Raw genomic sequence first — 16,878 nt, 5'->3', positions numbered from 1 at the left:
AAAATTTTTTTTTTTTTTAATTTTGAAAAGAATAAGGCGCTGGAAAATCTGTTTACTCCACAAGCTTGGAAGTGAGCCCCCAAAGTGAAAAATCTTGTTAAAATTTGAGTCTGAATACATTATCTCTCCCTGAGGCACACTCTACATTGTACCTTAAATAGTATAGCCCAGTGGGTATTTTGCTGCTTAAAGAGGCCATTCAGATTTAAATTTTCACAGTTACTATGAATTCCAGAGTCAGTGAATGTGTATAGCTAAAATGTTTATGTTGAACCCATAGTATGCTGGTTTTAGGGAAAATGACTAACATTTTCACCAGATGTGTGACACTAGACAAGGTAGAACTTGATACTTGAACTTGGAACAAAATCAGGCAAATGTTAAGTGACAGGTGAGATAAAGAGCTTTGGTATTTACTTGCCTCCGTTATCATTTGTTAATGTGTTGACATAGATATACCGGAAGATATGGGAGGTACCTGGCTACCTATACTCTCTGTACATAACATTTTCCCTGTATAGCTGTGTCTCTACCATTATTCTTGATGCAAGTAGTTCCAATGGTTGTATATAACATCATTTACATTTGATTCAAGACTAGAAAAGTGGCTTCCTGAGTGTTTGATGTGTAAACACACCTTGCAAAGATAGCTGTGGAGTGAAAGCACACATGCTGGTTTGCAAGTAGAAATTTTCTCTGGCTAAAAGCTTGGTTCATCTCTGTTGGTCCTCGTCAAAGCTAAAAAGTTCAGCATGATGTCAAAAGTCCCCACACTTAGAGCAAAGGAGAAACAAACAATCTCACAATCTTGCCGTTCTTTAACCAAGTATATGTATGTTCCATGTGCTGTGTTCACTGGCTTACTCAGAAGGCTGGAAGGAGTGTAAAAATTGAGTTACAGATGGGTTTGCAAAGTAATAGTGAACATCAATTGAAAGTGAATTTTGACCAGAAAACAGCAGTGATAATGATAATTGAAACAGTTATGAATTGATTGATTTATTGATAAGGTGTAGATGTCTGACAGGTCAAACTGAAATATCAATATTATTTTGAAAATATGGTCATACAATATACCCAACTGTTCTGCAATGCGTCTTTGAACATATAATTGTACGTAACTGTTATGAATCAGTGATCTTGAAAGACAAATCAAAAGTACATCACCAGAGTATGATGCCCAGAGAATAATATATAAAAAGCTCTGTTAAATCTCTCTCAGTAACTTTAATATTGGTGAGATATTCCATGGATGTATTTGAAACTCATTTAGTATATACATCAGATACATGACTCAGTGATTGTTTTTCGTACATGTCTGCAGTGTTAAGTATAGACATTGCTTCAGCCTGACCTTGCCGGTAATGATCACTCTGTGTTAATTGGTATGGTTCACTCCAATCAGAAACAATTAGGCTGGTTATCAGAGAAATTACAGCAAGCCTCCAAGTTTCTGAAAGGAATTCAGTTCGTACTCCTTGGCCAAGTCAATGAGAATCCATCAATCCAGCTGTGACAGATCCAGACAGCGAACTGTCAGACAAATTGTCAATGATTTGCCAATTTGCAGAATTAGCTCGACAAGTAATGAAAGTGTTCTATTTACTGTTGAACCTTGCTGGTGATGAATATTTCCTACTGAGCTCTTTCCTGTGAAGTGTTCATGTTAACACCTGAGATGCCGTCAGCCATCATACATACTTGTCCATGCGACTTGATGATATCATATACCACTTCATGTCTCACTGGAATTATCAGTATCTGTGTCTGTACATCTGTCTTCGTGTCTGTTTAAAGTGGTGCTTCAAAAGTAGCTGAGAGTGTTGAGAGTGTGTAGTAATACAGTGAAACCTGTCTATCAAGGACACCTTCAGGAATGGAAAAGGTGTCCTTAATATAGAGGTGTCCTTAATAGACAGGTGAAATTGTATTCAAAGTGAAACTTTTGGTTTGATAAATCTGTCCTTAATAATGAAGTGTCCTGATTAGAGACCTGTCTGTAAGGACTGTATATACTGTAAAATATCTCAATAATAGCTGGCATCCCTTTTCAGCAAATTTAGCTAAGCATGTCAATTTGCTACTTTACAATGCCACTAATTTAAAACTTTTCCCTATATTACCGCTAACTATGATTAGGATGTTTGTTTAGCTAAATAGAGAACATGCCAATTAGAATGGAAATCTAAAAACACTAAAAAAACAGCTTTTGCAGCTTATTCAAAGTGTTTTACAGTAACTGCTGATGAGATTAAACTTAAAAATGGCACAGCGATGCACCTGTGCCCACAACTTGTTTATAATAGGCAAATGTGTTATAAATATAAAGTACAAGACAAGGTGATTTGTATGAGTAAGTATAGTATAATCTAGAATAGGCAAAGGAACAACAGCATTGAAACACTTTGCATTTTGCATAATGCTTTTGTTGCCTTTGGGTAATTATCTGTTGAAACTAGTGGTATTTAACCTGCTCACCCCCAAATTCCATTAAACAGGCCCAAAGTCACCTTTGATAGCAGTGGGTTTTGGCCAAATCAATGCATAATGGTGGTGAAAGGGTTTGATGATAAACAAAGAAACATACATGTTGAGTCACAGATCCTCAGGATTATTCGGACCAGCTTGGAAATTTGTCAGGTCTGCTATTCCACACACTTAATTAACGTGTACTTGACAGACCTTTGCCAAGAGCGAATTTATAAATATATTAAATAAAGTGATGCAAAGTGATGGAAAAGGTGTGTCACCTAGTTATAGGATGATAAATCCTCTTTAAACTTCGTGAAATTAACTGAATTACAGGTGCTTTAGGGATAAATTGTTTTGATGATGAGTAGGATAATACAACAACTACTAAACACACTACTGCTTGTTTGCTTTGCATTCATGAAAAATTAACTATATCTTTCTATGAATACTCAATATTAACAAACTATTTCATAATGTTGGCAAAGATTTTCAGTCTTTTACAAAACTTGAGATTAATGGTCAGTCTATGATCTGGATGTATTCAAAATTTCATGGATATCTGTGTCTATGTATGTGTGCATGCCTATCTTTGCCTCATTGTCTGTGTTTTGGCAATTTTTTATTCTTTTTTGTTTCCACAGTTAGAAAAGCACGACAAAAATCCGGATGAGAGGACTTTGAGAGCAGAGGAAGTCATGGCATCAGAAGCTGGTGATTTGAGATCACAGTTTCCTGAACAGTACACAGAACACATTGATGGTTTGAACAGCTAGCGATAGCTGTAAAGCCCAGATACCCAGTGAGCTAGACATTGCCGTTGATGTAGCAGCTCTGCTGTCTTTTGTGATCATTCACAAATGGAACTTTTTTAGGCCATTATTCCATAAATAGACCATGAAAAAAAACAGAGTTTATGATCGATGGGGTGAGTTGATGTGCAGTCAGTCGACATGTTTTAAAGTTTTTTATCAATACTCCGATCCTGCACTGCCAGTGCATTGCCTGTGAATAAACTAGTGAAATATGCTATATGATGTGTATCATCCACAAGAGTTTTTGTGGAAGTTTTATGAAAATTTTGTTAATTCAGGCTCACGCAGAAAACCAATCACTTAAACATTTTCTCAGCCTGGGAATGCGCTACATTTAAAGGGAATACACCAGACTGTAATCTGAGCAAGATACACATATAAATCAAGAAGAAAGGGAGAAAGATTCTGTGTCAAGGACTTCTTACAAATGGGATCATTTGATAAGAAAAGTGTACATTAAAAGTCAAATGACAACTATGAAAAAAATTTGAAAATATTTTGAATGAGTCAACAATTTGAGCAGATTTTATCGTGCACAAAATGGAAGCTAATGAATTATGTATTTTCAGGTAAACAGTTCTTTCCCAAGGAGATGTACAACCTGATAATACAAATGAGTGGTCATGATTTTTGTAAGGGGGGTTTTCTGCCGAGTCATGGGCTACATGGAGAGGGCTCCGTGCCACAGATCTATTCATATGATAGCCGACTACACAATTTTCATGACGTCAGTGCGCTCTTTTTGTTACCATGACAACAAAAAATTGATGCTTTGGATGAGAGAGATAAAATACATCATCCCATCAGAGAGGAGAGATCTGGAGTCAGGGAGAAAAAAAAACTAGAATCAACAGAAGATAATGGCAGAGACATTTCTCTAAGGTAGCCTTTATCATGGTAAGCACCAATCATGCATGGATCATTTATAATCCCTGAGATTTCTATCGGACCCAAATTAGACAGATGAAAGTCCGGCGTGACAGCCATGCAGTTGAGCAATTTCCTGACAGGGAGGAGATTTGTGGAATCCAACGCTGCTATTTCTTTTGGGACATTCTGTTGAGATTTCAAATTTACTTTTGATTGAAACATCTTCACAGCTGTCAAACTTAAAACAACCCAGCCGCCCCTGATTATCTGACCATGTACTGTAGTGTTCAACAGATCCATCAGCAAAGTACCAAGGCCACAAACAAGAGAGTAATTACATCTTTACGGCCCTGATACGGCTTTGGCGGCCCGAGGTCGTACGGCGAAGGGGCCGAGCGTGCGAGGGCCCGTACGCCGTACGACCAAGGGCCGCAAAAGCCGTATCAGGGCCGTAAAGGTTTTATCATATACCTTATGGAATGATAAATATGTATTTTACATAATATTCAGCATTGTTTAGGAGATAAAAATGCCTGCGATATCAAAAATTTATCGCCATTTGTGTCAGTTTTTCATAAATTCGATGGCCGCTTCCCGTCGCGGATTGACATACATAATGATGTCATTTGTTTACCTGCAGAATTCTAGAACGCGCAAAGCAACATCCGTACTTTTACGTGACCAACAGAGATCAAGGCTGAAATCGAGGCGTAAGAAGGACAAAGGCGTAATGTCAGTTTCTTGAAATTTATCCTAAACAGGCACGCACCTAGTATACACAGGATTTCATCAGAATTTAGAAATATAAGCTGATGTCACCGGCGCGGCTACACTGTCGCCACGCGCAACTACGATCTGAGCGAGCAGACGTTTTCCAAATCTCGCGCTGGCTTTGTGTACGAATGGAACGTTTGCGGATAGCAACGCACGTAGTAACCAGAATTGAGTTACTTCAGAAATGCACGTGATTGCCCATATTTGGGCACCGGGCCGGGGCGTGATACGTAAAAAAAATGCACGGATCTGAGGGCGCTTCCTCCCATAGGTTTACACAGGCACGTGAATGTAGGTATATGTAATTGCATATTCCTTCACATAGAACCTAATTTTTGAGAGGGAATTTTATGCATAATCAATGGCGTTAAACTGTGCAATAGTTTGCCTGGTGAGATTGAATCTCTCTTCAGTCATTTAAAAAGAAATTGTGAATGTCTTCCTTTGAATAGTTAACATGGGGTCCTGCACTATGAAGTGAAGTGTGCTTTGTTTGTTTGTTGTTTGTTTGCTTTTATCCTTTCACTTTTGTATGTGTTACATTTTTGTAATTTAACAATGGCCTCTTTTTAAAGTTTTTCTCCTCATTATTTATCAATGTATTTGGTGTAAAAATTTTGATTGCTTGTTACTGTTTGACAAAAGCCTTAGGCTAAACAGTATTGAGTTGAAATAAAAGACAATAATATTGATAATAATTATAATATCAATCAGAAATGCCCAAGTGCCATCATGCCAGCTTTCTTGTGTTTTGCCCAGAGAATCAATTAGACTGATAAGTGTTAATCAAATGTTGTCTATGTACAAAATATCAGCCACAGATAAACATTGGTGAAGTTTTAATATGCAAACTCAATCTACAGTGTGTAAACATATAAATACTGTCTTTGCCATGTTACCTGTAGCAACATAAAGTATTTGCGAGTAAGACGTAAGATTTTTCATAAGATTTATAAAGGACATCCATCAAACTACACAGCAAAATAAAGCACACTGCTTTAAACTGTTAACGTAGCATAAGATGGATTGCACAGCAGGATTGGCAATTGTGCACATCACAAGCCGTCTCTACTTTTACGAGAGAAATTCATCATTTCAGCACACACCAAATTGTCATAATTCCATGTGGTCTACATTGGTTTTTTAACTGTTTAAATTATGTGTGAGTTGCTGTCCGCGGGCTCATCATTTTACCACTTTGGTATGAAATCATAACAGTGTTATAAAAAATGAGTAAATTAAATACAGTATCTGGTCACAAAGTTCACCGTTGGCAATTTTTGGACATTAGAAGACAATTTACTGAATTTTAATGACTTTTCACTGTGTTTGTTAATGATGCAATGGATCAAACGTTCATCTCCACAATGAGCTTTATCTCTGTTTGTCGGTGTGTGGGTGGTGGAGATTATATATATAGGAAAAGTATATTTTTCCAGTTGTAATCTATGATGAAATTACTGAGCTAAATTTGAAATGAAGAACTCATCTGGCTAAATCTTACCAGAACACGGTATCTGTCATCTGCTCATTTAAGTATTTATTAAAAAAACATTACTGATAGAATTGTCTTGTTTTCTGTTGCTTTCAGAAGATTGGTTTCCACATAACAAATGTCATGGCATTAAGCCTGGTAATGGAGGCAAATTATGTTCATATCAGTGACAGATTGGCCACAAAGCATAGACACATCACAAAACACTGTCAAATTGCAAAATAAAATAAACAAAGAAATTGCAAAGCACAGTTACAAAGCAAAAAGACATGGTGCCGGTGATTCAAGACAAAACAATGGTACAATAATTTTTAGTTTTTTCCGTGAGATATTTAGGTCTTAGAATGCTGAAAAACAGGAATAAATGCCACTACAATTGGGAATCACCCACAGTGAAAGGAGCCCATCAAAATGTGGAAGATGTTACAATACCAATTGTGTTATCTACTCTTACCAGTCTATAAATACTGACTACAATTGGTAAACATCTTAATTGGTACGATATAATAGACAATCGCCAGTAAATGTTTTCAGATAAAGGTGACAGAATGATTATCAAGTAAGTATATGTACCATCATTTTACGGAAAAGAGATCACATTGAATAGGCTCTGGTCGACGTAAGTGCTCAGGTCATTGAGAACTAATAAAACTGAAATCTGAAATCTGGTGATTTTTTGTTCGGCTTCCTGTGCAGGAAAATTAATCCTGCCACTGTTTCCCCCCATCGCTAAATCAGAGTGTCTGTGAGACTCCAACACAGGAAGACATGCGCCATAAACTGCCAAATAAGTCAAGAAAATTGATGACACCCCTAGATTGGATGAAATCAGACAGCATTGCCAGTCTGAGACAAGTATAAATATATAAATCATACAAGCGTATAGGTGTTATGTAGTGGACGAAACCCGGAACACCTTTATTGCTCTTCTGTGATTACCTCTGGAAATGGATGACACGGATCAATCAAAGTCAGTCACGGTAAACACCAATCAGTTGTCCATGCAGCACAAATTACATCTCAATGTTCTTCCACAGATGTCATTTGAGTTTTCCCACTGATTTCACAAATCACTTGTGTTTAATAAGATCACAGCAAGAGCTTCCATATTAAATTGTGAAATTTACTCTTGAATATTCCATCATGGAAAATCTGCTGTTGTTCCTTTCTGTGATGCATTTATAAAATGTCTTTTGAATCAATAGGTCAGTGTAGACTAAGAGATCCAGTGTTACACACCAGGACCTTTTCACCAATCCCAGGATGAAATACGGTGCAAATTATGACATGTTGTTGTATTGATTTTTATAAACCCTTGGCAAAATTGTTGTGAGTAAATTGAGTAAAGATTCTGGTCAACCATAAAAAAACTAGTCACAAAAAATTTAGAGATCCTCCGGACTATTTTGTACTTTTAAACATCTTGTATCCTTTTTATTCTTTCTAATCATTGCTAGGTAATGATGTCTGAACATACGTTACAACCCAATACATTCTTTGCTCAATAACCGAGTGCAATAAATTATCTGGTGAATTATTTCATTTATACCAGTGCCTATACCCTTTTATATAACTTAAAATGCAGTTGGTAAGCCACAACAGCATAGGTTTTTTTAGCTACTATAGACTATAGTCTATAGAAGCTATTGGGATGGGTATCTGTCCGGCGTCAGTCTGTATGTATGTATGTATGTATGTCCGTTTGTGAGGCGTCCGTCCACTCAAATATCTTGAGAACAGCAGAACTTACTGATTTGATATTTGTTGTGTAGATGCAAAATATGATTTTGAGAAACCAGTTTTTGTAATTTTTTGATATTGTTGAAAATATGCAAATTACTGCCAAAAAAAGCGTTTTTGGTAAAAATCTTCTCCTTCATAACCGCTGGTCAGACAGCTTTGATATTTGGTATACAGATCCCTAGGGATAACCCAACTTGGATTTGTTCAAATTGTGATGAAATATGCAAATCTGTATTTTTAAGGAATTTTTTGTCATTTTTGGTCAAAAATTTATTTCATCAAAACCGCTCGTCTGACAGCTTTGATAATTGGTATACAGGTTCCTACAGACGAACTAAATATGATATATTGAGTATATGATGAAATCTACAATTTTATATTTTTGGTGCAATTTTTGCCATTTTTGGTCAAAAAATGTGTTTCTCAAAAACTACTTGTCTGATGCCTTTGATATTTGGTATACAGGTTCCTAGGGGTTCTCTTAGTGTGATATAGAGAAATTTGATGAAATCTTCAATTTTTGTATTTTTGGGTCAATTTTTGCCGTGTTTGGTCAAAATATTTGTTTCTCAAAAGTTACTCAAGTGATAGCTTTGATATTTGGTATACAGGTTCCTAGGCTTTATCTTAATGTAATATATTGAAATTATGATGAAATCATCAATTTTGTATTTTTGCAGCTAATTTTGCCATTTTTGGTAAGGCCATCCTGAAATGAGCTATCAAAGATATCAACCTTCTTCATCAATACATGTGTCACAAAATGTTATTCTCTACATAACACAGCGGACCTCTGCCGACTATTGAGTCGCTTGTTTTTTCAAAACCACTGGTCAGACAGCTTTAATATTTGGTACACAGGTCCCTAGGATGACCTTGGTGAGATAATTTCATACAGTCAGGAAATACTTAATTTTGTATCCATGTCTATAGTAGCTTCAGGGACATTGGCCCTATGTTTTTGTTTTGTTTTTTGGGGGTTGTTTTTTTTTTGGGGGGGGGGATCCTGTTCATTAATTATTAATTTATGTCTCAAGGAGACAATTAATCCTCTCTTTTGAAAGTGAACAAAACCATGAGATTGCCAAATGTAATGTGTTCACGTTAAATGAACTGTCTATAACGATTTCAATACGAAAATAAATATCAAGACAGTTGTTGTGTAAAGTTTCCATTACAACTGCAAAAACTAATCAGCTTGGAAGATAAAAATATGCTATGTAGTCCTAAGGATCATAGTACTGCTATTACAAGACCGTATATTATTTTCAAATACCTCTTACAACAAAAAAATCAGGGGAGGGGGGTCCTGGAAGATTTTCGAGAAAAAAAAGATTTCCAGCAAATATCAATTAAAAAAAATCAGCCAGAGAAGGCTTGACACAAAAAATGTGGGAGAGTAAGAAAAAAAGAATGTCCAATTGATCAGGTAAAAAAACCACAATCTCATCAATATTCCAGGACCCCCCCCCCCCCCACCTCCAGGATATCAAATGGTCCGCCCCTTATAAATCGCTGTGCCCAAACATACATACTGTTTAGATCTACCTAGAATTTTCCAATGCTCAAGGTATTATGGCAATTCATTATGGCGCCGGAAATTTCCAGTATTCCAGGTACTGGAAGTCAAGGGGTTAATTGAACAATAAACAGATAAGACAATGCAGTTTTGTTCGATATGATAATGTACCAAATGGTGAGCAGTACTATTCGTCGAAGTCTGACCACTGAAAACATCTACTTCTACTGCCCTATAGAACTTCATTAGTGAAATGACACTCTGTAGAAACCGAGAACTCTGTCGCGGCCTCAGCTCACTTTGTTACCATTGATGCAGATATGGAAATTTTTCAGTCAACCTGTGTATTTATTTCAAAATTCAGTGCTAGGGGGTTTGCACACGCCTCAAGGTTGGCGTAGGAGAAACATCAACAAAAGGTCTCTTTTGCAAGAAAACAACAATATGAAAAACTATATTCCAACAAAATGAAAATTGATATCCCATCAATAGTGCCATCAGTGATCATTAAAACATCGGTAGAATAGTGACCAGCACTTTTCAGATGTAATTTCTGTTCGAGTGAATCCCCAATAGCCAGGTGTTATATAGAAGACAGAAATGTTGAATGCACGCATGTTCATGAACACTTTGCAATGTGAGATATTTAATATAATTAAACTGGTTCTTATCAATTATCAGTTTGTTTTGTCTTATCTTCATGCGTTCATTGCGTACTTCCAACCTTTGAACATGCCTCTTGGGAGCGCATGTACGTAATCATGGCACACAAATACGACATCAATATATGAGATATCAAAACTCTATTAAAATAATTTTGTTATCAATTCAAAGATTTTCTAGAGAAACAATGATTAGAAAACACTTCTCTTCAGTAAGGGAGGTCATTGACTTGGGAGAATGCAATGTGGACCATAAACTAGAATGTAGCCCTCAATCTTTGAAGTCAGCTGCTGCTTTGATAGAACTATGAGTAGTATAAAGCTGTGGTAGAGTTGTCCTCGTAACTTCCTTGAATCAAAGGTTACCATAATAATAATTAAAATGCCAACAAGCAGTTATGACAGTGTAGTGGATCGGTTTACTGGAACTAAAATGAGGCTGTGTTGGAAAGAACTTGTATAGCAATTGATATATGAAGCAAACACAACGCCATTACTGAATTGTGGGATTGAGATGTAGCAACAAGCCAGTTATTGTTAGTTTCCATATATGTTTGGCCAAACAACCAAGCAACCAATTTTAGACAACAGACACTCTGTTGCCAGAGAAGAATGGTATATCAGTGTGATTCATAATTACAAATATTGGGCGACTTTCAGCATTTAGAGTTTCAACGGTCCAGTTTTCTGTATAAAGGATGTACAATTAATGTTCTGTACTATTGTAAATCTATGCAGTCCATATGAGATGGATGTTCAGAGACCTAAAATCCTTGTAATATTTGAATGAAGTTATGTCAGTGGGGACTGTGCAAATCTAATCAGAGGGTATCCAAAAATGCTTCAGATGGAATCGTTTATTGGGCCTACATGTATGTGAAAATATGAATTTCCATAAATCTGGATGTCGATTCTTCCCAGTCAACCAAAATGAAAGCCAAATCAAAGCAACATCCACGCAGTTTCTAAGACTTGTAGACCAAAACAAAGTTACAAAATAGAAATGAGGAAATTAAGTTCATCATGATGTGACAAAATCTAAATGCCGAGCTCAGCCGGGTTCTCCCAGGAATCTGAGAACAGTTTGAAATCAATACTTGGTTTCTGAGAAAATTTTTGAATAACCTTGAGAAAAATCCTGGAATGTGCAAACATGCAAATTTTATCAATGCATATAGGTTCATACTGCATGCATAAAATATGAGCTACCAGTTTTCTATGATTGGGTGTCAGTGGTTTTGGTTTGAAAAATGTAAAATTTGAATTTAGATCTGTTTGAACATAACTTTTTGACAGTCATTGCTATCATTGATAGGAACCCCATCAATATAATAATAGTCATACTAAAATCTGCATGTTTAAGAAAATTATACGAAGAGAAAAGTCTGAAAAATTTTGAATCTGATGGTTCATTTGTACCAACATGCAAATTAATGCCATCCTGAATTATTCCCGCCATGTGGGACTTAAATTTTAAAATTGGATGAAACCAAATATTTTAATGTGTTCATAATAAATATTTAAAGAATGTGAAACCCAAACTGTTGATGTGTAAATCTCTATTCACCATGATTAATTCTTAATCTAGAGCAGTCTGTTTACGCCCCGTGAATGTTCTGATAAAGTTTAATTTACTTCTGGTTGGATATTAGGTAAACCTAAAACATCAAAACATGTAGGTTTTGTTGGTGCTGTGTCATGCACAGTGTAAAGTGGAAGTGCAGATTATGTCAGTGTCTCACATCCTTAACATCAGAGGTGCTGAGAATTTTGCGCGCTCCTCAAATTTGACAGGATTTGAAAGTATAATGTATGTATGTATGTATGTATTGTACAGAGGGAAAAATAACCAGCATATGTCTTGCAGAAGGAAGAGCAGGAGCTAGCTGTGTCATTATGTTGGTGTTTTGAGGACACATATGAGTCTATGATAACAGTACACTGAGGACTTTGGAGGTTTTCCCACTCTGTCTGAGCAGAAGGCATACCATTGTGTACACCAAATAGCTGCCACTATCAGTTCAATGAAGGGGAACAAAGTGACAAGCAGTTTCCATGGAGATGGAGATTTCCCGAAGTTACCATGGCAATTATCTCATATCATGACGTAAGCAAGGATGGGATATCTGACAGCTGCATGACTGGCTCATCTCCTGGGAATTGACTTTTTAATGTCTAAATGGCCAATTTTTGATGTTGTGTAAAAAGCTATATACCTGTGAAATTGGCCGTTAGAGGTGACTCGCTCAGTGTAGTTTTGTGATTGTGTGTGTGTGCTAGCACTTAACCAAGTAAAAGCTTCAATATCAATGAATCATTTTGCAAGTAAACTTATTGCAGTTTAAGATAAATTTGTTTCTTTGGTACATTTCTGCTTGCTACCAATGGTCCTGAGTATTGGGTACAATACAATTGTTCATAAAATAAAACATCCTCCAATTTTGTAACCAGAAATATTTGTAAAAATTTACTTTGAAAACATGAAATTATCTCATTGAATATTTTGATACACATATACTCTTGCGACCTGAGATGACCTTCTCAATTGAAGGGTTGGATTTTCAACATTTTATTAGACTGTAAAACATGGGTGAAGGTTATCTTAGATACGAGTACCGGTATATGCATCAGATGTGTATGTAGAATTTATTGTTGAATTGCCAAACGATTGCCAAACATATGATATCCCAAGAGGATATACAAAATGTTTTAAAATTTTGTTAAAATGTACTGGTTTCGGTGTCATCCTAGTCTGTTGATTTCAAAAACAATAGTCAATAAAAAATATTCTTCATTCCATTATACTATGCTGCATGAAATGCTTTCAATGGCTGAAAGATTTATACCTGTATGAATTCAGGTATGAAATTTGATACCACTTCATCTGAATATTTCACGAGTTTTATTGATTTCAAGGCAAGCACTATGTGCTATTCTCTTGTTCTTTTAACAATATCCGCAACTTGATTATGTGTGAAAGTGGAGTTGATCCTTGAAGCATTTCAGAATGAGTCATGAATTGTCAACAGCTGTGGGTATATACACGACTTGTGGCTGAGCCACTTGATGGTGGCTTTAGAAAGACTGCCTGCCTGATACTGTGGCCGAGAATTTCTTATGAAGGGGTGTGTCTTAATGATAAAATATTCAAGTTAAGAATGCCACTGCAGTCTTTAACTGCATCAGAGCCAATGCAAGGTGGATTGCCTGGAAGACAAGTTTTAGTTCAGACACAATACCATGGGAACACAGACCATGTCCTTCTGATTTGTGCTGTCACTGTGTAGTGTCAGTCCATTACTGTTGTGAACTTTGATGCATTCAGAGGATTAAATCACAGCTATCCTTGCACATCACAACATTTGTATCTGAGGTCATAATGACGAAAGATCTGCAGTCACTAACTTTCCTATGGAATAGAATGTGATATATATATATATATATATATATATATATATATATATATATATATATATATATACACACACACACACACACACACACACACACACACACACACACACACACATATATATATATATATATATATATATATATATATATATATATATATATATATATATATATATACCGGTATATATATGATAGACAGAAATAGATATGTAGATAGATATATATAAACATGTATATATACATGTAAATGTGTGTGTATGTGACCCAATTATGACACAAAGTATATATTTTAAGTTGCTTTAAGCTTTAAAATATTGACAGCACCATGGGCACAGATAATAGAATAGACCATACACATTGTGATTATTCAGGAAGACTGGACATCATTCCATTGTTGTTTTATACTGTTGAAGTTATCAGTAGTGCAAAGACTTCGACACATCTTTGCCAGATATCTGAATAATTGTTGTACAAAGACAACATCACAGGGAGTATTTCTCATTGGGTCATCAGATTGCTGAAAGATCCTGGAAAAATATTCTTTTATACAGATCACTAAAGTTCCTTCGTTTTTTCCCGTTTGCATTGGGAATAAACAAATGGGTGAGCATTAAAGTTGATGGGGCTCTGAGAATTTGTTCATCATGCCAAATCTTTGTTTATCAGTAAACAATTTCCCTCAAAAGTCCATAATTTTCATTATTTGATGTCGAAGTAATTTTTTTAACAGCAACAATACAAAGAAGGAACACACAAAATCTTTATGTTCAAATAGTTCCATACATAATGATAAGGTTGATAGCATTTCTAAGAGATATACCGGAAACTTTTGGCAGTTGTGGGTTGTTCATCACACTGTTAGTTCAATATACTGTCTTTGCATTGAACGGCATGCACTTATGATTACTTCATTTAAATTATTTAGTCAATTCATTGTTAATATGTACAGAATGTTAATTAAGTCTATTGTACTTAAAAACGTGTTTGACAAGTATGTTAGGCATTTCACCATTTGCGGAATTTTTACATTTCAAGGAAAAAAGAAACGGAATGCTGTTTTCCATTAAATGTAATTTGTTTCGTAATTGTCCTAGACAAGGCAAAGGTTTGGAGCTCTTCCCATCAGCATTCCATTAGAAAAAAAATTTAATGTTGATCAGTACTGGTGTACCCTGGTGAATAAACCCAGAAATTATAACTGGACTGAGATCACAAGCCATATTATGCACATCGTCACTATACATCTATAGGCAATCTACAGATATCCCAGTGATGAATTTTATAGTGGTGTCCTGATAGAAGATCAAAATAATATACCAAACACATGTATAGTTATATAGTGAAATGTGTCTGTAAATTGAGTTTAACAGCTGAAAGCCATATCATTTGAACATTCTTGAATGTGATTGGTTTTGCCCTTCTATATTACAAAAACTTTGAACCCAAAACCTATAAATTTAACATTGAATATAGACATGCATGGACATTAATCTGTATCAGGTCAATAATCAGCGTAAATTACTTGTTAAAATTGTCAACTTTAACACAACTTCATATCAGATATTAATTCTTTTCCTGCCACTTGCCATCTGCAAAGTCAGTAAAAAGTGGTATTGAGCCAGCTTCGAGGTCTGTTTTCACCTTCTTGACATTATAAATTTGTCATTGCTGATCGACCCCCCCAAAATCATGTTATATATTTACAGCCTTCAAATGTTTATGTCTTTGCTAGGATGCAAAACATATGGGGTATGTTATTCCTCGATCACACTACGGTTTTGGTCAATTTGACCCTGTAGTGAAAGATGAACTCAACAGGATAACTTTAAGACTTACAGATGAACTCAAATTGACTGAGTAAATGGCACTGCTATGCATTTAGGTACAAAATAAAAAAATGTTGGACAAAGTGTACCAATGAGAAGCTTTAAACTGTATTATCACCTTTGGTAATGGTCAGCAGAGGGATCATTCTAGTAAAGTGTGAGGAATGTTGATACCCTTGAAAATCAATGAGAAAGCTTCACAATCTCATTGACTCACTAAGTTTTCAGGTGATTGAATGTGGAAGTAGCTGTATAGTAGTGTTTGAAGGAGATCTCTAAATAAGTGAAAGATTATAATTATCTAAATGTAAAGGTTATGATGATGAATAAAAGCTATTGTAGTATTGGAAGTGTTACTGAAAAACAGAAATGTTTGTCAGCAAAAGAAGAAATGGGAGTAAAGCTCCATTAGCCAGTACTGACAGTATTGTGCATGATACAGATGGCTGAGAGACTTTAACTAGGAGAAGCAAGTTTTATCAGGTACACTGATGTACGTTTGGCCCAACAGTATGACATACAGGATGAAAGGCATTGGCTGATGTTTGGAGGCCTATACTCCTAGCCCCCGTGTTTTATTGCCGATGAAAATTGAGAAGAAATGGAATTACAGGTTTCAGAAATACTGAAAAGCCAGAAACCCATATGGGACCGAGACTTGATGGACAATAAATGTGTATAACTGTGAGTGTGTTTTGCTTTCTTAACCCTTTGAGCGCAAAAGTCAATTTTTGTCGCCGTTTTAGAATATATCCCAGTCAATTTTAAATTTTCAGATTTTTGCCAAAATTTTGACAAAAAATTAGCCAATGAATTGTAATGTCCATTGGCTCCAAAATTGAAACTATAGAAAAATTCCTAAATATTTGTAAAATGTTGCAGTAAAGTTTTAGTGGGAAAAATTAAAGCACTCAAACGGTTAAGGAAGGTATATATCCAAATTTAAAATAGTGTTATCAGATAGTGCATGATCACTGCAACTACCAATTTATGAAGAATCTCATGTTTATGTTTGGAAGTACCTATTGATATCTGATGTTTTTTACCCTACACCCGTTTCAAATCTCCTTACACCAAACCGAGAATCATGTGCATACATATATAGTCTACACACACAGTCATCCATGCTAGAAATGATACTCTGACACACATGTCCAAACCTGTGTACAAGACACATAAGAAACATTTATTGTAGGCCTGATGAAGGAAAAAACTTCAAGAAAATTGAATGTACATCATCTTTCCTTACTCTCTCTCTATTTTGGATACCTCTGTGCTACAGTTCAGTAAA

General features: G+C 35.7%; 1 protein-coding gene across 2 annotated transcripts in view; it reads left to right on the top strand.

The window, feature by feature from the left end:
- The window catches only part of LOC139134786 (bis(5'-adenosyl)-triphosphatase-like), a 35,123-nt gene extending 30,662 nt beyond the window's left edge, over positions 1-4,461 (top strand). For both annotated transcript variants that reach the window (XM_070701844.1, XM_070701845.1), the window contains exon 6: positions 3,114-4,461. In XM_070701844.1, the coding sequence (XP_070557945.1) occupies positions 3,114-3,245 (132 nt within the window). In that variant the 3' untranslated portion in view covers positions 3,246-4,461. The remainder of the gene's footprint in view (positions 1-3,113) is intronic.
- The last annotated feature ends 12,417 nt before the right edge of the window (positions 4,462-16,878 follow it).

Source organism: Ptychodera flava, chromosome 6, assembly GCF_041260155.1.
Source record: "Ptychodera flava strain L36383 chromosome 6, AS_Pfla_20210202, whole genome shotgun sequence".
Lineage (NCBI taxonomy): Eukaryota > Metazoa > Hemichordata > Enteropneusta > Ptychoderidae > Ptychodera > Ptychodera flava.
This window is presented reverse-complemented; position numbering and strand designations above follow the sequence as displayed.